Consider the following 22644-nt stretch of genomic DNA (forward strand, 5'->3'; position numbering starts at 1 on the left):
TGGTTATTAGTCTCTTTATTGGGTTTGGGGACAGCAGGCCCAGCCCTTGACTGTAATTCCTGCCTCAGGAGTTTGGGGGAGAAGGGCGATCCCTGAAGCCTCAGGTCAAGCTGGTACCTGTGGCTACAGCTTGCTCTCTGAGGCCAAGGGCTTCACTCGGATCACGCCCTCCTGAGCACAGGACACAGCCAGGACGCCGTCCCGACGCCACAGCCGCCCTTCGACCAGCCCCCGGGAGCCACCTGTGGGTGAGAAGGTGAGAATGACCTTCTCACTCCTTCACAGCCCAGCGTAATGTGCTTCTTGCAAAAGGTGCCACTGGTCTGTGACCGCCCCATACAAGGGCGCACCGAGTGTTGTGGCCTCTTCCAACCTCAAGGTGCCCCTTTATAACCCTGGGGGTAACTCCTGTGGGAACCCCACTCGACAGTTTAGAAGCACTTTCACACATCCACTGGCTTCCTCAAAAAAATCATGGGGGAGGAGTGCTGAGGGCAGTCTTGGTCAGTAGCCTGGCTGGGCAGATAGAGCCACCCGCCCTGGCCGCTTGTGGTAGGAAACCTGCAACTTCCCTTTCTAATAAATGAAACCTGGTCCTCCAGGGTGGTGATTCATGAAAAAACACTCCCACGCTGCCCCTGCCCCGCTAGCAGGAAGAAGGGGGTGCGGGGAGGGCCTGGGACCATTGGGTCTGGCCACCCCTCCTTCCCTGGAGATTCCCATGCTAGCCCTGGGCCTGAGGTGGAAGGTTCGCTGCCGGTCTCCCTTATGCAGTGTAGAGCTCACAGTAGTGAGCTCATAGTAGCCAAGTAGCTCATAGTAGCCAAGTGAAACAGGCCTCAACCCATCTTCCAGATGAAGACAGTAAAGTCCCAGGAGACTCAGGAACTCCGCCACAAGGAGCTGGCCAAACCCGAACCCAAGCATCCTGACAAGGCTGTTGATCCAGTGTTGTGATCCTATTGGTACTGAAGAATACCCCCTTCCCTGAATATAGAATCCCTTAAGTTTTGTCCCTGTTTTACAAAGCAAGGCTTTTCTTCATTTGGAAAGCAGTTCCTGGAAAGGAGCCCAGGGCTCTGAGACCAGGCACTTGATGGCGCGAGTCTGGGCTTCTCTGCACACTACGAGTGTCCAGGTCGTGGAGCCCTTAGAGACTACTGAGGGCCCTGACCCCCAGCCAGGTTGGCTAATAAGCACTATCACTCAGGGACCTTCTTAAAAATAGTTTCCTGAATTTTATCCAAGACCTGCTGAGTCAGAATCCTGGGGGAAGAATCTGAGAACCTATTTTGAAAAAGCTCCCCCAAGTGGCAGTCTGATGGGCCACCGGGTTCAGATCCCACTGCTCTCGTGTGACCCTATTGGTTTAGACGGGGAAACTGAGGCTCAGAGAGGAGCTGGGACTTGCCCCAGATCACACGGAGAATCTGAAGTGGTTCTGGACTAGGACCGGGTCCCTAGCACTCCCTGCCTATTACAGACACTAAGCTGAGTGGGTGTCCCGTCTCAAGCCTCACCCTGTCATTTTGAAGAGAAGAATGCCAGAGCCTAGAGGGGGCAGGAGAGGAAGTGACATGTGCAGTGCCCCACAGGATGGGGGGGGGCAGCATCACCCAAGAAAGCAGGCTTCCTACCCCCCACCATCAGCACCCTCGTCCCAGTGGCCCCATACTCACCAGCCCAGGGGCTCTCGCATTCATAGAGCATCCAGTGGTCGGCTCGGAAGGGGTTGTGGAACCACATGGAATGGTCCAAAGAGACCATGAGGTGCACCGTATGCCGCCACTGATGGGGCAGCAGTGCTGTGCCCAGGAAGGCATAGTCCGAGATGTAGGCAGCCACGCAGCAGTGCATCTTCATGTCGCCCTCCCCTGCAACGCGTTCCAGCCCCATCAGCCCTGGGCTTTACAGCTCAGGATCTGCAGGGAGGCAGGCGGCAGAGAGGGGCTGCCATGCACAGATGTGTAGACTGTTCACTGCATCAGGGCACCTGGCCTAAAGGGTGTGTGTGTGTGTGTGACAGAGAGAGACAGGTGACAAAGGCAGTAGGGATGGGCAGAGAACAGGGGTGAGTGAAGACTGAAATCCAGTCTTCACGCCCCAAGTCTCCCTTGCTGGGTCCTGTAAGGGGCATCTTCTTCCAGCCTGCACAGAGGCACCATATAGTTAGCAGAGGTCCTGGAGAAGAATCTCAGCCAGGTGCCTAGCCGTCCCCAGAAAGGGCCAACATTAGGATTATTATAGCCCCCTCCCCTTCCCCCCATACAAGCGACTGAGAGGGTCCTGGTGAGAAGCTAAGGCAGCTTCCCCATCAGGCTGACAAGGAAACAGGCCCAGAGAGGGGGAAGTAACATGCCCAGCACCATACAGGGCATATGAGGCGCAGGCCTAGAGCCCCAGAGAGTGTTTTCTTCCACTCATCAGGGTCCTCTTACCAATATGGCCCCGGGCTCGCACCCAGAACATCTGTTTGGGCTCCATGCTCTGCAGCTGGCTCAGGGTAGGCGGGTTTACCAGCCTGATCTCAATGGGCACCTCCTTGGCAGCAATTCGGTTCAGTCCCACCCGGTATTTCTCTTGGAGGTTGGGGTCCCTGAAAGTAAAGGGGAAAGGGGGAGCCTTTCTGAGCTGCCTCTGACCCCCCTCAGTCCTCCACGGGGACTCGACTTTTCCCCACAGCTTCCCTCCTCTCTGGCAGGCAGAAAAGGATAGTGTCTGAATCCTTTGCCACTTATGAGCCATGTGACTTTGGCAAGTTAGTAACCTCTGTGAGCCTATCTTCCCATCTGCAAAAGGTAGATGATGATAGTAGCTATCGGAGTAGCAAGGTGCACCCCATAACAGGTGCCATTCTAAGCATCTCGTGTACGCTAACTTTTCACAACCCTATGAGACGATGCTATTTATTATCACCCGCACCCGATAAAGGCATTAAGCTCTGAGAGTCCAAGTAAATTGCTCAGCAAGTGGAGAAGGCAGGGTCTGGGCCCAGGCAGCGTGGCTCGTGCTCTTAACCACTTCACTATTCTCAACTTCCAGAAACAGGCTGCACAACTTGGACTGAGTTGCCCTAAGCAAGTGGGAACACTGTGTCCCCACAGGGGTGGAGCCCATTTCTAGGGAAGCCCCTTGGCCACAGTTAACAACCAGCCCCGGTGCTCTTCACCAGTATTTCCTCCCCTCCCCGCCCCAGCCACCCTCCCACAGACCTCCTGTGACGATAGAATATTCTGTACGTCCACTCTCCACCACAGTAGCCGCCAGCCACGTGTGGCTAGTGGCTTCCCTGTTGGACTGCACAGCTCTAGATTTACGGACCTTTAAGAACAATGTCCTCCATTTATTTCAGCAAACATTTTTGAGCTCTGATGGCAGACCAGGCTCTCTGCTTATTCCTCTGTCAGTAGTGGTACAACAATTTATGGGGCATTCACCCAGTACCTTATCGTCTCTCTTACCTCACTTAATCCTCACAGCAGCTTTATGAGGGAGGAATTATGATTAGCACCATTTCCTAACCGTGGGCACCGGCTCAGAGTGGGAAAGCAATTTGCCCAAACTCACACAGCTAGCAGAGAGTCTAGATTTGAACCCAGGCCTTTACCAAAAGAGCAAACCCACATCCATGCCATCAGTACCCATCCCCGCATACTGCACAGGACACGGGAGCTCCGCTTGTTACACAACTGTGAAGTACCCACGACAAACATGGCCATTCCCATTTTCCGCATGAAGAAGCAGGGCTCTGAGAGGCTGGGGAGTCGGGCAAAGTCACATAGCAGGCGAGCGCTAACAGAGGCACAGACCTGGCCAGAATCCGTTGTCTCTGTCCCGTGTCCAGACCCAGAGCCCTCTCCCCGGCCGCAGCACTTCTCCAACGTTATTAGCTGCGATCCGAGGAAGAAACCTATTTTACCAGGCGATATTCAAAATATTTAACCCACATGAAGGCAAAGGCAGCGGGGACCATCACCCCTGCCTGGCATGAACTCCTAGGCTGCTGGATTACAAGTGACCCCAGAGGAGGAAAGGGATCGCTCAGGGACCGGGGAGGGACTCACCAAGTAATTAGAAAAGTATTTCAGTCTGTGAACAACCAGTAAAGCAGCAACAGTGCCTGAACCGGCTGAATAAGCTCTGCGTTTACATCGTGACCCAACACACCTGCCCACGCACACCTACTACACACACCGCAACACACACGACTGAAACTGAAGTTTCACAAAAGGGTTCTTACCCTTACTACACGATATGCCCCAATATTGTCTTTCCTGGTCCCTCTTCCCTGCCCCCCACCCTCTCTCTTTCTATATATGTGTACATATAGACACACATATACATATAAAAGGGTTGGGTTTTTTTCCCCCTAGAGTTTTAAAATGGATCCCACGACCCACCAACAGGTGACAGCTGCAGTCGCGCTGGAACCTCCGGGTCTCTCACCTTAAATACTGGTCAATGAGGGCCTCGTGGTCAAGCAGCTCTTCCGGGGGGGGCACCGCGGGCATGGAGAACTGGTGCTGCACGGGGCTGGGCTGAGCCTGCTGGAAGGAGGCCTGGCAGATAAAGATGGGCTTGCCATGCTGCACGGCCTTCACAGAGCGCACGGAGAAGCTTGTCCCTGTTCGCGTCCGCTCCACCTGGTAGAGCACAGGCACCTTCGGGTCCCCTGCAGCGGGCACAAGGGATGCAGTGAGCCCAAGGGAGCTCCAAGGGACCGGTCATTAACGGCTGGGCAGGTCCCTCTGCTACTCGTTCTCTATTCCTTTTCTGCTCTGTAGCAATTGACTGAGGCCCGCTCCAGCCCAGGGACCGGGGATACAGGGACAATACCAGACCCTGTCACCCAGATGCTCTGGGACAAGCGGAGCTTCTCTCTCTCTCTGCAGCACAGAACAAGGGCATGGCCAGATTCCCTGCGTTCAAATCCTGGGCCTGCCACCCACTGGCTGTGTGGCCTTGGGAAAATCATCCAACCTCTGAGCGTTTTACCCATCTGTAAAATAGGGATCCTCAGCGCTTATACCTCTCAGTATTTTAATGATAATTAGATTAACCACAGTTGTAAAGTGTTTAGAACATCTAGCACATAGTAAGTGCTCTATTAAGTGTTTGCTAAAGAAAATAAATAATCCCAGCTTTTGTCTTGCTTCATCTGTGACTGGGATCAAGTCCAATACTATTCTTCTAGATCAGAGGTCAGTAACTCTGGCCTGCTGCCTTTTTTTTTTTTTTTTTTTTTAAGAACAAGCTGAAAAGGCTATTTATTCAGAAGTTAGTATAGCAAGGGAGTCAGGCACCATCACTTATGTGTGGCAGAAGCTCAAAAGCAGGCAGAGAAGTGGGAAAGCATGATAGCCAATAAAGATACACTACATGCCACGATCGGAAGCTGTTGGCACAAGGTATCTGTAGGAGCCAAACTAGAAACGGCATCTATGTAATTGGTGCACGTATTTGGCTTTGTCTGGTTGGTCCTAAGTTGAACTGGGGACAAAAATTAATCAAGTTTTGGTTGTTTGGGGCTGGTCGTTATAGGGGCTATGGCTGGGCTTCCTGGGCCGGTTGCTGGAGATGGTGGTCTGACTTCTTACAAGTCTGACGTGTAGACAGGAGGTCGGCTGCCTGTGCGGCTTGCTGCCAACTGTGGATCAGAATTCTGTGTTTATAGACAGTCTGGCCATTGCCTGTCTGACTATTCCTTCCCTAAGAAGCCTGCTGTCAGTCAGTCACTCCATCCTAAATGGAAAGAGCAGTCCCCTTGGCCCTTCTCTTCTGGATGTCTGCATCCCCAGCAGAGCATGGAAACCCCTGGCCCTGGGGTGAGGCCTATCAGCCCCCAGCAAGCCAGTCGGGGGGGGGGAGGGGCGGGGGGCCGTTTAGGAGGATCGCCTTGGTGTCCCTTAAGTCCTTCAGTGTCTGAGTCAGGCCCGGGTTGGAGAGCTCTGACACCTTGGCAGTGAGACGTCCTGGGGATGATTTTGAATTTTTAGATGAAAGAAGCAGGTCTCAGGAATCATTGCTTCTTCCACCGTCGTCCAAACGGGGAGCCAGTGGGGCACTGGAGGCTCATTCAACAGCAACAGACACCACCGTCTGAAGCTAGCCGGTCTGCTCGGAGGGCTGCGGGATGCCAATGCAGGAGTTGGGGGGGGTGGGGGGAACGCGTCCTCAAGGTCAGAGTCCAGATCCTGGAAACAGCTACATGTGCAGTCTGACTTTAGGCACTGGGAAGGACCCCACCTTTCCCTTGTCCCTACCAACCAACTTTAAAAAAAAAAAAAAAAAGCCCGGGGCGCCTGGGTGGCTTAGTCAGTTAAGCGTCCGACTTTCGCTTAGGTCATGATCTCGCGGTTCGTGGGTTCGAGCCCCGCGTCGGGCTCTGTGCTGACTGCCAGCTCAGAGCCTGAAGCCTGTTTCAGTCTGTGACTCCCTCTCTCTGACCCTCCCCTGCTCATGCTGTGTCTCTCTCTCTCTAGAAATTAAAAAAAAAAGCCCTAATCCTACCCTTAGGCTACAGCTAGAAGGCAGTACTTTGTGGTTTACCTTTCAGTGTCCATGAGTTCCAGACCTGTTCTGGGACATTTTTATTGGAACAGAGAAGCCCCTGGAATATGCTGAAGGCAGGCAGCCAGCACTTGTGGGGTGCCTGCTGGGTGCAGGTGACAGTAGGAATTCAGGCCTCACAATAACTATGCAAAGTTCCATCCCCATTGAATAGGTGAGGAAACTGATACCATTAACATTTTTCAAATACCGACAAGCCCATTTGTTTACATATTATCTATTGTTGCTTTTGCCCTCAAAACCTAAAGTATTTTTTTCAGGTAGGCTCCAGCCCAACACGGGTTGTTGAACTCATGAACCTGAGGTCAAGAGTCCTATGCTCTACAGACTGAGCCAGCCAGGGGCCTCAAAACCTAAAATGGTTCTTATCTGGCCCTTTACAGATTAATGTGTGATGACTTGACTCTGGATTCACAAGCTCTAAACCCATACCGAGTCAGACGACTTCTGTCCTACATTCTTCTACCTCTCTAGAGAAATACTTAAAAAAAAAAAAAAAAAAATTAAACTGTCATTTTTTTCTTGGGTTAAAAAAAATTTAATGTTTATTTTTGAGGAAAAGAGAGAGAGAGAGAGAGCGTGCGCAAGCAAGCAGGGAAAGGTCGGGGGAACACAAAACCTGAAGCAGTCTCCAGGTTCTGAGCTGTCAGCACGGAGCCTGATGTGAGGCTTGAACCTATACCCTGCGAGATCATGGCCTGAGCCAAAGTCAGACGACTGAGCCACCGAGGCCCCCACTTTCCTGGGTTTTCAGACAAAGAACTGATATGATAAATAGCCAAGGGCAATAACCCCACCCCAGCATCTTTTAGTTAAAAATACTGAGGGCGCCTGGGTGGCTCAGTTGGTTAGGTGTCTGACTCTTGATCTCAGCTCAGGTTTTGATCTCAGGGTCCTGAGTTCAAGCACCCCAATGAACTCTGTGCTGGGCGTGAACCCCACTTAAAAAAAATTTTAAAATGTCAAAACATCATCATCGGACCCAGTAAGAGGTCACATCACATACTAGTAACAGAGCTTCCCAATTCTCCTGCTGCCAGGAAGATCAGAACAAACTGCAACAATATGCCTTAGCCTAGTTTTTTTGACACAATCATTTCTTCCAAATCGTTACTGGCCTCCTGTCCCTTGACTTCTACTTCTTTTTTTTTTTAATTTTTTAAAATGTTTTTATTTATTTGAGAGAGAGCATGAGCAGGAGAGGGTCAGAGAAAGAGGGAGATACAGAATCTGAAGCAGGCTCCAGGCTCTGAGCTAGCTGTCAGCACAGAGCCTGATGCAGGGCTCGAACCCATGAACTGTGTGATCATGACCTGAGCCGAAGTCAGACACTTAACCGACTGAGCCACCCAGGTGCCCCCATTTTTTTTTTTTCTTTTTGAATGCTTATTTATTTATTTGAGAGAGAGAAAGAGAGAGGTAGGAGCAGATTGAGAGGGAGAGAAAAAGAATCCCAAGCAGGCTCTGCACTGATGGCTGCTTAACTGACTGAGCCATACAGGCGCCCCACTACCAATTATTTTAAGCTGTCCTGCAGCCTTTCAAGAAGCAGGTAGGGACACAAATAATTGATGATTATTTTAAAACAATAGCATGGGCACATCTCATTTCATGCTTTCCCTAGGTGGAGACTTTCCAAGGAAAAGGATCCTTCCCCCAGAAGCTGGTAGCTCTCTCATGGTTTGGAATTACCTCCCAAGAGCCAAGGAGAAAAGCAAAGGAGGAGGAAAGAGTGTGGAGCTTGGATTTAAATCCCAGCTCTGCCTCTCTGAGCACTGTGGGAGCTGGTTACATAACCTCATCTGGTCCCCGTTTCCAGGGACCAGGAATGCCCACCCCTCCTGGTTCCTTGTAAGGACTGAACAAGGTAATGTGCATAGCTATGCGCTGTATCGTGCAAATTTTAGTTATTCCCGTAAGTTCCTCGTCAAAAAAGAATGATAGTTTTCGTTTATGGAAAACCAGCAACAGTCCAGGCCCTGCACTGGATACTTTACTTACTCACAAAGACCAAAACTTCTTTAGCAACAAGAGATGGAGGCCCATTCAGAGGGATCAGGTAATGCCACAAAACAAAACAAAACAAAACTGTCTCCCTGGGCTCGAGGGATTACAAGATGGAAAGCTAGCACTTCTGGAGCCTGCAACTCCGCTGAAGAAGAGCACGTCTGCTCCCGACTAGTATAAAGGTAAGAGAGGGCTGACCCCACAAGAAGGATCCAGATCCTCTACAGCAGTGATCCTCAGGGAGGGACAGGCTGCACAAGAACAGGAAGTGAGCGGCAGCATGGGAACGTAGTATGGGGAAAAAGGGACACACTCTTATAACTCTATCCGTGGGGCGCCTGGGTGGCTCAGACGGTTATGCGACCAACCGACTCTTGATTTGGACTCAGGTCATGATCTCACAGTTCTCGAGTTCGAGCCCCACATCGGGCTCCACTGACCTCTGCAGAGCCTGCTTGGGATTCTCTTTCTACCCCTCTCTCTCTCTCTCCCCTAACCCCATTTGCGCGCGCTCTTTCTCAAAAATAAATAAGCTTTTAAAAAAGTTATAACTATATCTGTAAAATGAAGGGGAAAGCCTTGCTATTGTTTTCTTAATATAAATCACGTATTATAAAGCTCCATAAATTCGTCACAGCCGATGAGACTGTGCAGAAGACGGGGACTCCAAATTTCAGGCATCTGCCTTAGGATTGAGGGAAGGTGAGATTTTTATATTTCTCAAAAGAAAGCATGGGTTTTAAAGGATTACTCTCCGTGCTTTACTGGATTCCAGAGCTGTAAGCAGCCGTAGAGATCTCACTAGGCCCGACCCCTTCTCCATTTTTCAGGTGGGAAGAACCAAGCCTGGCAGGGAGGCGGGGTGGGAGGGGAGATGGGAGAGTAGGGGTGGGGGTGGGAACCTCATTCAAGATCACTGGGCGAAGTAGTGGCAAAGCTGAGGCCAGACCCAAGGTCTCCTGATTTGCAGGCTGGTGCTCTCTTCTCCATGCCAAGCTGCCTACTGCTGAACTAGCAGAGGTGACAGCCCCTCTCTGGGGATCCAGTACAGGACTTGGCACCAGAAGGTGTATAAAGAATGAAGAACAGAGCACCTGCAGGGAGCAGTTAAGCAACGAAGTCTTATGTCATTCCGCCCCAGAAAACAGGTACTCAGTAATCTCAGCAGATGTGACGTCCAGTACTCTTCTTGCCCCCTGCCTTGTTCCTCTCTAGGCTCCCCTGAGCAGAATCAAGGAACATTCTCTCTCTCTCCCCCTCCCACTCCCCCGCTGCCTGACCTCCCTCCGCCTCCCCCTCCTTCCCTCTTTCTCCTAGGTCAGCCCCCACAAGTCCAGGAAGAAGTGGCTGATGGATCATCAGGGTTGGCTTGGGGATAAGGAGGGGGGGTAAGTTTACCTGTGCGTACAAAGTAGCAATGCAAAGAGTGTACATGGACGTCTTCACTCACAGACTTGGCTGCGGCCACCAGAGCCTGGCCCACGATCTGACCCCCAAACAGCCGCTGGGTTGTGGGTACCCAGTAATGCCTTCCTCTGTGGGGAGAGGGGAAAGCATAAAATACTTGGGGACCAGACCAAATCCTGCGACCATCTCTGAGCCTATAGGGCAGGATCTCTCAGCCTTATTGGGGTCTGGGATCTTTTCGAGAATCTGATGAGAGCCATGGACCCTTCTCCCAAGCAAATACCCTTACTCGGCACCTAGCATACAACTTCAGGGTCTTCAAGACTGCCCAACCCTTCCGGACTTTGGTGAAGGACAAGGAACCAATTTCCTTACTTTACAAAGAGAACAGGGATCAGAGAGGGAAAGTGACTTGAGCAAGGTCACGCAACTTAAACGCTGCGAGTCCTGAGCAGTATCTGCATCTTCTCCACCACTCCCCCCGCCCCCCTTGACCTGGCCCCAAGTCCAGTGTTTCTTCCACTGCTGATTCCAGGGTAAGGCAGAAGCCTCTCAAGGTTGTAAATGAACCCCAAGAGCTGGGGGTAAAGTGCATTAAAACCTGCCACTTACACCGCTTAACTTGGGACAGCCCAGTTCTTCTAAGAACTAGATTTAGAGCTCAAAGGGTCCTCAGAGTTCAAGTCTAAGCCCTTCAACGCACAGCCCTTCAATGCACAGATGAGGAAACTGAAGCCCCAGAGGTGAAATTCCAGTTTCCCATCGTCAGGTTTGTTTTTTTTTTTTAATGCATTCCAAGCAGCCCTCCGGGGAGTTTTTTGTAATTCTTAAGTAAGGGAGAGAAGCTAACCCCCAAAGACGGCTTCTGAAAAGCCAGTAGGAACCTTGAAGGCCAAAATTATTAAATTCCTAGCTACAGAAAAGAATTTGGGAAGGAAACCGGCTCAGGCCTCAGAAGGACTAATGAGCTACTAGACTACTCCAAGTGGTGAACGGGACAAGGTATGGTCCAGGAGGAAAAGGACCACGAATACACAAGGAGCTGCTTCTAAGTTTTAAACCTGATCAGCTGCGTGCACTTGGACGAGTCACCGCCCTTTGGGGGCTGGCTCCCCCGAGAACAGGACTCCTCAAGGGAGGCTGCTGAGATGGCGATCTCAGGCCACCACTTTATTTGCCAGATTGCTAGGACATCCTAGGGATGGGGCTGCGCAGACCTGGTGCGGAGGAGGAAGCTGGGGCAGCGAAGCCAGATCTCTCAGGGACAAGTTCTCTCCCAATCGCTGGATGCAGAGACTGCATCCCGCACAGACCCCATCCTCGTCCGGGGGACTGTGAGGAGGGGGCAACGCGGTGGCGACGGTCGGAGATCAGAAGCCTCCTTCCCAACGGGGGGGAATGCAGGCCAGATGCGGCCGGCTACCTGAACAGATCCTCGTCTAGCGGCTCGAGGTTGAGCACGCTGGTAACCAGGACGCTGCGGAGGTCCCCGGGGGGATCGCCGCCGCCCTGCTGGTCCTCTGGAGCCTGCGAGGACGACATGGGGTTCACTTGCTGCCGCCCAGAACGCTGCGCGGGGCAGACACGCGGAGACCTGCGTTAAACGCGCACCTCCTTCCGGCAGCTTGCTCCAGCAACCGGAACTCCCTTGCGTACCCCGAAAAAGCGGGATCCAAGTTATGATTGGCCGGTGCTCCTGCCAGTCTTCGTGAGAGGGCGGCAATATTTCTCTAGCGATTGGACAAAAGGAGTGCCAGTCCGGGCATCCCGTGTGTGATTGGGCGTGACCGCGAGGGGGCGAAACCCGAGACTGGGTAATAAGGGCTGAGTGTCATTTCCCCTCTGTCAGAGAGCAAAGACGCCCCCAGCCCCCGGGTACCCCTCTCAGCCCTTAGGGCGTCCTCCTGAACTCCATAACAGGCCACTCGGTTGGGGCCCACCCTTAAGGCATCCTGGACACACGCCAGCCTGCAGCCTCTCATAGCGTGACCTCTGACCCCTGGTGCAGGTCTTGGGACCAGCCCCTGGTGTGGGCTGACGGGCGGCCATGGAGCTGGGCAGCTGCTTCAAAACCTACGAGGACTTCAAGGAGTGCTTCAGCGCCTACAAAAAGGAGAACAGGTGCTCCTTCATTCTCAGGGACTGCGTCTCCGTCCGCTTCCACAACCTCAACCACGGCACCTCAATCCGCGAGGACATCCTGTAAGGGCGGGGCGGGGGCGGGGCCGGAGGGTGGGGAGGAGGCCCGACCGTCGCCTGGTGGGAGGACTGGACGCGGAGGGAGTGCAGTTGGGCCCTGGCGTCTTAGCGTTCAGCAGGCACTGAGCCCCTGTCCAGTGCCTGGTGAAAAGAGCAAACCCTTCACAGGCACCGCTTTCCCTCCACTCATTCACTCCATGACAGCTTTCCCGGAATAATGCGATTTGTCCCATTTTTTAAGCACTTGCCGGATCCCTAGTTCAAAGTACTGTCTTCACAAACGGATAAAACAAAACAAAAAACACGACTTCGCGGTGATTTCCTCTTTACAAAGCAATTAACGCGGTAAGTTGTGGGTTAGTTTGTTCATTCATTCATTCGTTTTGTTAATGGTTCCTGAGCGTCTGATGAGATTAACAGCCATTTTTCAAACCTGCCCCTCGACCCAGGCATCCTTCTCCGTGGAGTGCATGCTTTACCCCGCAGGGCTAAATTGAGAAATATAGACAAATGCTGTCTTTTTCCCATTGTGCAGCTGAGAAAACAGGCGGAGAGGCTAAGATAAGGGTTGACAACTCAGTTGTCTTCAGGGCTCGGGTGAAACAGCCCCCGTGTAAGAAAGTTTAACTTTTAATTTCACCATAAGAGAAAGAATGATGGAATAACCGTAGACTGTGGCCTTTGTAGCCAGGACCACAGAAGTGGGACTCGGGCAAAATGGAGAGCAGGCCCTATCTAATCAACCCCAGCTAATGGCCCTATGTGAAAATGGAGATACCCTATTGCCAGGATTTGGGGCAAGGGAAGTCAGAAATCCAGGCATTAAGTCAATTTCTCCACTTTTTAAAAATTGAACATCAGGTCAAATTTGAACACCGTCCACGTGGGCCAAGCGCAAAGTACTGGATGGGCAGAGTCTCCCTATCTAAATTATTGTGGGCAGTTAAGGGAGAGGTGAAAAGCTCATCTTGAGTCTGTCGAACCTTGATTGTGTTCAGCTCAGGATTATCCACATGGCAGAGTAGCAAATTCTGGGGTGGCCTGCCCTAAACCCATCAGTGGTTAAAAGGGAGCGCTCTGGAGTCAGAAAGACAGGCTTTACCACTTGACTTTGGGCAAGACTTCATTTCTGTGACAGTTTCATCCTCTAAAATGAAGTGGATGCGGTAAAGATTAAATAACCAAATGCACGTAAGAGCGGAAACATAGTGCTCAGTAAATGCTGGCGTAACCAGCACAGGGTAGAAGGTGGTACTTTGACTCAGTACTTTGAGAATCACATGTGCTGTGGGAATTTATCACTAAAAGACCAAAAGATCCAACCAACTGGGAGATTCTATCCTTTTATGCCCAGTTTCCCCTCTCATATTTTTATATATGGCTCTTTTTGTTTTGTTTTTGTTATGTCTTTTTGGGGGAATGATAATTCTTCAATCAGTCCAGGAGGTAATCTCATATCTCTTTCCACTGCTGTTCAGTTTAATAGCTATCTTTTTTTTTAATTAAAAAAAATGTTTTATTTTTTTAAATGTTTTATTTATTTCTGAGAGAGAGAGAGAGAGACAGCATTAGCAGGGGAGGGTCAGAGAGAGAGGGAGACACAGAATCTGAAGGCAGGCTCCAGGCTCTGAGCTAGCTGTCAGTACAGAGCCCAACGCGGGGGCTCGAACCCATGAACTGTGAGATCATGACCTGAGCCAAAGTCGGACACTTAGCCGACTGAGCCACCCAGCCACCCTGAAAGCTATCTTTTTTGGAACATTTTTTTTGGGCTGCATTCGAGATACTGTGCTAAGAACTTTACAGGCATTGTTTTATTTAATCCTCATTACATTCTGTGAACTAGGCCCTTGTTATCCAAGTTTTCATTTTCCACGTATCCATGGTCACAAGGCCGGGTAGGAAAGCGATGTCATATGAAAGTCTTGCTAATAAACCAGCCACTTATAAAATTAGTCACTGCTTAATAATTTCCTGCTTGTCCCTACCAGTCCCATTAATATCTTTGGCAGTCAGTTTCTGGCTAATCAATACATGTGGTAAACATCAGGATGATACAATAGAAATAAAACTAATTGCAAACAGAAATTACACCCCTCCCAAGAGCAAGAGTTCGTGAAGTCTCTGAAAGTAATGACTGAGAACTTCTTACTTACATCACCCTCAGCCTGATACCAGTGAACAGTGGAGAAAGAAAACGAGCAAGGATGATAATGTGATACGAATTGGACTAGCGAAGGATTTGCATAGCAAAGAATTCAATTCGGCCTTTGGGAAACCTGATAAAGCCCTGGAATGTTTCGGTGAAACTGACCTTTCCTTGTTGTAAGAGTGAGACAGGAAATAAAGTATCTTAGTGTTTGGGGGGAAATGCACCAGGAAAAAAACAAAAAAAACAATAGTTGACAGTATAAGTCATTCTTTGGTATTTTAAGAATTAGTATGTAGCTGCCATTATAACCTACATTTTGTTGAATATAATATTAACTTCATAATTTTAGGCTACTATTTCAAGGTAAAGTTCCACTCAAATCTCCCCCCGCCCTGCTATTTACCATGATAGATTGTTTCTGAGGAATATTTTTGGCAATTAACTGAAAACTCTGACTCAAAATGGCTTATTTCTTAGAAGCCCAGAGGTGGGTCCATGAAGTGATTGTTTCCATGGCCCTGGCTTTTTGAATCTTAACACTCTGCCATCCTCAGATCTCTGTTCTGCCTGCAGGAAGGCTCTCCACGTGGCACAAATGCAGGGGTCACATCCAAATGGAAAAGCCTTCCTCGGTTTCCTGCAGATTTCCTATCCTGTTTTACAGAATTGGGCCAGTATCGGTGCCCATTCTTAAGGAGCTTACCTTAATTGGCTTAGACTAGCCCCAAAGTATTGAGCTATGTGGGGGAGGAATGGCAACCCAAATTAAGTTGGCTTTCTGTTGGGAAGGAAGAAGGGGGCTATGGGCAACCCACAGATCCAGTCACAACCTTTTAAATGAATTCACTTGTAGTGGTTCTGATTGGTTTTGGATCAGGTACTTTTACAGACCAGTACTGTTGGTATTTCCATATTTACAGATTAGAAATTGAAGGGCTAGAGGAATGGAAATGACTCGTCCAAGTTCACACAGCTCCTAAGTGGTAGAGCTGGAATTTAAACTCAGATCTTTGGATTCTGAGTCTTGTTCCTACTCAAGTTATATGTTCTAAAATGGCTTGACCCCACCTATAAAAATCTGAGTATTGCTCAAGGTGCGATTTACATACAAGGACACAAATCTTATGTAAAATTAATCAAAAACCTTTGTTAATCTGTACCAATCCCCATAGTCAGAGTGAATCACTGCTTGTTCAGTTATAAATATACTGCTTGTACTTCTCTTTAACCATTAACTTAATTTTGACTTTACTGGCACCTATATGTAATTCTCTGTCTGCTCACTAGACTTAGGGAGTAGAGACTGTCTAATTAGTCTGTGTAGCCCTCTGAGCAATTAGCATGGTGTTTGGTACGTAGCAGGACTTGGTCAATGTTTGAAATTAAACAAAGCACTTGTCCATAGTTAGTAAAAGTAGTTGTGCTGGGACTGGAAGCCAAGTTGTCAGAAAGCTCCAGTGGTCTCTTTTTAGTATACCTCTCATGTTAATAAGGAGAACTTTCTGTGCCATACAGTTATTTAACGTTCATTCGGGATGTGTGCTTAGAGCATCTGGTGTGCGCCAGGCGCAGGAGCAGGCACTGGGAGCACACTGGTGGGACTGTCTGGTAGGGAATACAGACACCTGCAAAGTAGATGGGAAGCGAGGCTGGCTGAGCACTCTTAGATCTACACACAAAGGGAGATTCAGGAAGGAGATTCAGAAACCTTATTCCTGTCTTGAAGGGACTCGATGCTTTAATTTAGACAATGAATGGGGCCCCCAGGTGGCTCAGTTGGTTAAAGTGGTCAACTTTGGCTCAGATCATGATCTCACAGTCTGAGAGTTCGGGCACCGCATTGGCTCAGATCATGATCTCACAGTCTGAGAGTTCGGGCGCCGCATTGGGCTCTGTGCTGATAGCTCAGAGCCTGGAGCCTGCTTCAGATTCTGTGTCTCCCTCTCTCTCTGACCCTCCCCTACTCATACTCTGTGTGTGTCTCTCTCTCTCAATAATAAAATTTAAAAAAAAATTTAGACAACTAAGTACAGATGAAAATAACTGCAGTGCTCAATGAATTCTTAACAAAGATTTGTATATTTCACTGTATGTACGTTATACCTCGATAAAAAAGATTGAAGGAAGCAGGGAAAAAATAACAGACTTCAACCTAGTACCCGTTCTGTTTGAAACACACGATGCCAACAAAGACATTATGTTTAGAGATCTTTAAGGAAGTTATTGAACCTGAACAGTGCGTTCTGGGTCAAGTTGACAAGGGTAAAGATGAGTGTTTTGAAAAAGGAGAAGTATTTTGAAAACAGACAGGCAGCATAAGGGTTAACTACACAGACTAGCCAAGCAGGCTTAGTTCAAATCCCAGATCTTCATCCCTGAGAACATTTTTAAGCTTGTTTCCCCATCTATAAAATGAGGATAATAGAACCCTGTTCCTAGTATAAAGTGATGCCTGTTGGGCCTTAATATAGCCTGGCATATAATACCTTTATATATGTAGTACTGGTAGGAAAGAATGTAAAAGACTTGTTAACATATTGGATATAGACGCTGAGAAGGAGGAATTAAAAAGAATGCCAAGGTTTGCACCCTGGGAGGCATAGGTAGTCATTAATGGAACCAGGAAAGGTTTGAAAAAGCTTCATGGCTGGCGTTCTCCAGTATCTTCTTCTTTTTTTTTTTTTTTTTTTTTTTTTGACTAGCCTAACATGTACTGAAGGGACGTAAAGTCAATCTAATTTGATGAACTAGGGCTATGCAAAGATGTGGAGCCAGCAAAAGGGCAGGGTCCAATTTGTGGGCTTGGGGAAGCCTTCCTAGAAGAGATGATGGTATTGAGATAAAGGCAGGTGGGAAGGGTATTCCAGAGAGAGACAAACACGAGCAAAGGCAGAGAAGTGAGGCCTAGCACAGTGAATCTAGGAAGCTATAGAGTGTCTTTCTAAGGCCCAAAAAATAAGACGGTGAGGGGGTGGAAAAGGAGGCTGGAAAGATAGACAGAGGCCCCGCTTCGGTCCCCCCTGACTAGCCTTGCCGGACTACTGGACTGCCCCAGCCCCTTCCTGGCCCTAAGCTAGGGATGGTGTTGCCGCCCGAGCACTGTGCACGCAACAAGTGCAGCCATTTTCGGCCCTGGGCCACTCCGCCCTGTTATTGCAGGCCTAATGTATCCTGCTTTTCTAAGCTTACACCACAGGTTGGGTAGACAGGACCAGCCTACAGGACCAGCCGGATTAGAGTTTCTGGAAAAGAGTTGGGAGGCAGGGTTTTAACCTGTCCCACCCATGATCTCTGAGTCATTCATCTAATACATCTTTGATAAGCATCTGCTGAAGGAATAACATTGTGTCAGGGGCTTGGAATACACTGAGAAATAACTCAGTCTTGCCACTTCATGACAGCCCCATCCAGTTTTGTTTTGTTTTTTTAAGTCTGTTTATTTACTTTTTTTAAAATGTTTTTTTATTTATTTCTGAGAGAGAGAGAGACAGCGTGAGCAGGGGAGGGTCAGAGAGAGAGGGAGACACAGAATCTGAAACAGGCTCTAGGCTCTGAGCTGGCTGTCAGCACAGAGCCCGATGCGGGGCTCGAACCCACGAACCGTGAGATCATGACCTGAGCCAAAGTCAGATGCTTAACCAACTGAGCCACCCAGGTGCCCCATAAGTCTATTTATTTTTTAGAGAGAGTGCACATGCACAAGCATACAAGTGGGGGAGAGGCAAAGAGAGAGGGAGACAAAGAATCCAAAGCAGGCCCCAGACTTTGAACTGTCGGTGCAGAGCCCGACATGGGACTCAAACCCATGAACCATGAGATCATGATCCAGCCAAAGTTGAATGCTTAACCAACTGAGCCACCCAGGCACACCCCAGTCCCATCCAGTTGTAAAGGTACTTTATAAACACCCAATAGAGTGTCACAAGGCATTAGCTAGGCTCTGGGCTAAATATTGTGCCTGTGCCTTATTTAATCTTCATAACAATCTTATAAAATAGTCTCATTTTATGATCGCTCACAGAGAAGTGAAAAGTGTCTCGCACAAGTTCAAGGAGCTTCTGAGTGCTAGAGCCCTGATTAATATCCAGGCAGTCAGCCTCCAGCATCTCCACTGTTTAACCACTAGGTATACTGCCACCCAGAGAAGCTTTTGAACCTTTTATGTTAAATAAATCCTATGAATTCAGAGAAAGGAGCTGTTACTGTGGGTTGAAAACATCCACAAAGGCTTTCTGATTCGACCTTGAAGCATGGGTTGAATGGGGATAGGAAGAGGAAAAAGGCAGATATTCACTTTATATACCCTTCTCCTTTGAATCCTCACTTTGAACCTAGAATGGCACAGCTGGTAGGGACCTGAAGATCATCTAGCCCAGGGGTTCTCAAACTCTCTTAGGATTTGGATATTTTTCTTTAGATGAAAGTTAAATAAAGATCTTTCTCTGAGAGAGGACCACTTGTTATTTATTTTGAGAGAGAGAGCCAGAGGGGTAGGGGAGAACGGGAGCAGGGGAGGGGCAGAGAGAGAGAGAGGGAGAGAGAGAAACCCAAGCAGGCTCCTCACTGTCAACACAGAGCCCAAAGCTGGGTTCAGACTCCCCAACCTCATGATCATGACCTGAGCCAAAATCAAGAGTCAGATGCTTAACTGACTGAGCCACCCAGGTGCCCCCGGAGGCAACATTTTAAACAGCATGTAATCAGCAGGCCTTCTGCTGCTGCCTGTTGTCTATTTTCCCTCCCGTCTTGCCACTGAATCACTGGGAGGTGCAGATGGGCCACAGAGAGTGAATGCAAAGAGTGGGGCTTTGAACTACTGTACGTGAGAATGGATGCAGTGTTAGTTGGATGGGGTCTTGACAAGAGCTGAACACTTTGGGATTAGAGCATGAATGTCCGTCTTCCTTCCCTATGTCCTTCACTACCTCGTGGTCTCCAGGAAACCCATCGGGCACTGTAAATCCCTATGGGGTCTTGTCTTACAGGCAAAGGGGTGGGCAGTACCTTTCTCACTGTCACATCTACCTTCCCTAGATACATGCAGGTGAAATTTGTCTGTATTCGGACCCAGTCGAACAGGAAGAGAACATCAGAGGCAGACATGTGCCCAGCATACTTGCTCCTACGGTACAATGAGAAACTGGATAGACTCTTTATTAGTGAACTCAACACCCAGCATGTCCATGTTGATTCCAAAACTGCAGGACCTAGAGGAGACACTGCTGGCAAACCTCAAAAGACAATGTGCCTGCAGAAAGCCCAGCCTGAGCCGCCTGCGATCAAGAAAGGCCTTGACCTAGCCAAGAAGTCCCCCGTTGAACCATCATTTTGCTTAGATAAGGCCCAAGCACCTTCAAAGCCAGAGCAGGAAGGCATCACTCCTTCTGACCTTGCCAAGATAGCAAAAGTGATGAAAAACTTTCTTAAGGTGGATGAGGGTTCCATGGCCTCTCTCAGCGTGGGCAACAGCCAAGACCTGGACCGGCTCAGCTTCCAGAGCAGCAAGATGAGCGATCTGTTCCTCCGCTTCCCAGAGAATCTCTTGCTACACCGGGTGGAGAACGCCCAGGGCCACATCCTCTATGCTTTCTTGGTGGAGAACAAGGAACGAGAGGGGCGAGTGGTACACTTTGCTGTGCTCAAGGCCGAGACCGCTGCCTCCGTGGCCAAGATGCTGAGTATCTTCACAGAGTTCAACTCAGACTGGCCCAAGGTCAAGGTGGTCTTTGTGGACCCGTCCTTTCCTCATCGAGCCATCCTGCAGGAGATCTTCCCTGCTGCCCGCATCCTCCTGTCCATCTACCACACCACCCGGCTCTTGGAGAAGAAGCTGCAGCGTAGTTCAGCAAATCCGTCCTTTAAAAGGCTCATGAAGGAAGCCCTGCGGGAGGCTGTGTTTGTCACTTCTGACGCCAGCCTGCAAAATCTCTGTCACATGTCCCAGGCCCTACTGGATAAGGAGCTCTTCAGCTTTCTGCAGGCTCACTGGTTCTCCTGTGAGCTGCTGTGGTACATGCACGTTAGGAAAGGCCTGCACGCGTGTAACACCTACATGGACAGCCTAGACGTTGTCACCAGCAAGGTGTCCAGCCTCTTTCGGGAACAGCAGTCTCTGCTGGACTGCATCCTTCGCTTTGTGGATTATATGGACTTCTTTAATACCAAAGGCTTGAAAAACTTGCCCACGGCTCCTCCCAGGTTAAAAAGAGCCCGGCCGGCCAACATGCCACCAAAGTCAAAGAAGGCATTTGGAGTCCGTGGGGGGAGCCTCACCAGGCTCCCTGTGGAAGAGACAAAGCCAGAGCCACAGCGGGGGCCTTTGCAGCAGCCGCCACAGGTGCAGAACTCCCCGGGGGGCATGCTAGACACCTTGCACGGGAGTGGCTCCGACCTGGCCTATAAGTTGTGCCATAATGAGTGGGAGGTGGTACAGAACTCCACCCACCTGGTGGACATGGCTGGCTCCTCTGTGGACATTCAGCTGCTAGAGGATTCTCACCAGGTTAGCAAAGACGGCTGCAGCTGCAGCTGTTCCTTCCAGCAGTGGTACCGCCTGCCCTGCCGCCACATCTTGGCCCTGCTGCACACCAGCCAAAAGCCCGTGGGTGAAGCCATGGTGTGCCGCCGGTGGCAGAAGAGGTACCAGCACCTCCTCGGGCCCAAAGGGGAGCTCCGGGACCCTGTTGTGGTCCCGAACACAGGCCAGCCTGGGGAGCAAGGACGGAGTGACAGGATTCAGGACCTTAGCAGGGAGCTCGCAAACCTGCTAATGCAGAGTGAGGGGCCAGAACTAGAGGAGCGCTGCTCCACCCTGCGCAAGATTGTGGACATCTGGGCCGACCCCTGCCAGCCGCCTGACCCCAGCCAGCAGCCCGAGGACTTCAAGGATGTGGGCCGCCTCCCTTTCCTCTGGGGAAAGCAGGAGGAAGGGGAGGGGCTCCCTCTTGCTGGAGCCACAGTCCATGATTAAGGCACTTGCGCTGGCGCATTGGACCACAGGCCCCTCTGCTTGGAATTCGGAGAACTCAAAGCTGGCAGGACATGCTAGGGGTCAGCATTTTAACCAATGTCTTCCTAGGTAGGACTAGGGAGATTGTTAACAACAGGGAGAAGAGGAACCCCACTGTGTGACAGTCCTTTGAATCCATCCCGTTTCTGCCCTACCTTTGTCATTCCTTGGGAGCCTCGTTAGTTGTCAAGGCCAAAGTTATCTCCGTGCTGAAAGGTCACCCCTCTTTCTGCCCTGACTCCTGAGATCAGATCTTACTTCTGTCAGAGAGATGAACTTCTGCCCCAGGATAGGGCCCAACTAAATATATCTGGTAAAAGGAGCTGTTTTCAGGGACAAAGGGATGGAGGGTGATCCTTGGCTATTGCTGCTCTTCACAAAGAATCTGTTATTTGTACTTATTTTTATTCATATTAAATAAAGGTTTTTTTTAATAAAAATCAATAAGCAGGGGAAACGTGTGCTGGTTGAACAGGTAAGGAATCGAATGGGGGCTGTAAAGCCAAACAGAATCTGATGCCTTAAATTCAAAGACTTAGGAGTCCACCACTGGCTTTATCCCCTTCCTACCAACCAAGCGGTCAACACTGATTTCAGGCTGCCTAGAATTCTAGCAGGAGGAGGCCAAATAGAGGAGGCAGGGAGGTGGTGGGTGGGGTGGGGGGACCTGAACCCTAGACGCCACAGCCTGCACTCGCTGGTGGACTGTGGGCAGGTTTCTGATTACTTTGACCCCAGGTTTCTCATCTGTAAAAATAAGTGTTGGCCTGTTCTAATCCCAATTTACCCTCTAGATTTATACAAACAGAACATTTCCTTCCAGTTTTTTTTCTTTGAAGTGTAGTTATTTATTTTAAGAGAGAGCGAGCGAGCAGGGATGGGGGGGAGGGGAAGTCGGGAGGAGAAAATCCTAAGCAGGTTCCTGGCTCCCAGCGCAGTCCCAGGCAGGGCTTGATCTTAGAAACCGTGAGATCATGACCCCAGCAGAAATCAAGAGTCGGAGCTTAACTGACTGAGCTACCCAGGCACCCCTGTTCCAGTTTTAAGCACCAGCATGGATTTTTGTTGTTGATGCTAGTTGATACTCTTAACCACCTAAAGCTGGGAGCTACCCAGCTTTTCAAGATACCATCTTCAGGGGAACCGAAGTCAAAGAGGTCAAAGATAGCCGTCAGTCTTGCCTCTTGCACCAGGACCTTAAGTCACGGCACCGTTCTGGATCTCTTTCTTCTGCAAAACACTGGAGCGTGTGGGGCTGGGCAACACCAATATTCAGCCCTCCCAAGGAGATCTGGATTTC

General features: G+C 49.8%; 2 protein-coding genes across 2 annotated transcripts; one reads left to right on the forward strand and one right to left on the reverse strand.

Moving 5' to 3' along the window:
• ACOT8 (acyl-CoA thioesterase 8) lies at positions 1-11599 on the reverse strand. Its single transcript, XM_039249381.1, has 6 exons — positions 11408-11599; positions 9976-10112; positions 4447-4672; positions 2439-2596; positions 1680-1874; positions 1-242 (listed from the first exon to the last, which is right to left on the reverse strand). Exons 1-6 carry the CDS (start codon positions 11524-11526, stop codon positions 124-126), a joined length of 954 nt encoding a protein of 317 aa, XP_039105312.1. The 5' UTR covers positions 11527-11599; the 3' UTR covers positions 1-123.
• Positions 11600-11843: 244 nt separating this feature from the next.
• On the forward strand, positions 11844-21776 carry ZSWIM3 (zinc finger SWIM-type containing 3). Its single transcript, XM_039249387.1, has 2 exons — positions 11844-12186; positions 19370-21776. Exons 1-2 carry the CDS (start codon positions 12032-12034, stop codon positions 21303-21305), a joined length of 2091 nt encoding a protein of 696 aa, XP_039105318.1. The 5' UTR covers positions 11844-12031; the 3' UTR covers positions 21306-21776.
• Positions 21777-22644: the final 868 nt, after the last annotated feature.

The sequence above is a fragment of the Hyaena hyaena genome, unplaced genomic scaffold, assembly GCF_003009895.1.
Source record: "Hyaena hyaena isolate Hyena2069 unplaced genomic scaffold, ASM300989v1 scaffold_335, whole genome shotgun sequence".
Classification (NCBI taxonomy): domain Eukaryota; kingdom Metazoa; phylum Chordata; class Mammalia; order Carnivora; family Hyaenidae; genus Hyaena; species Hyaena hyaena.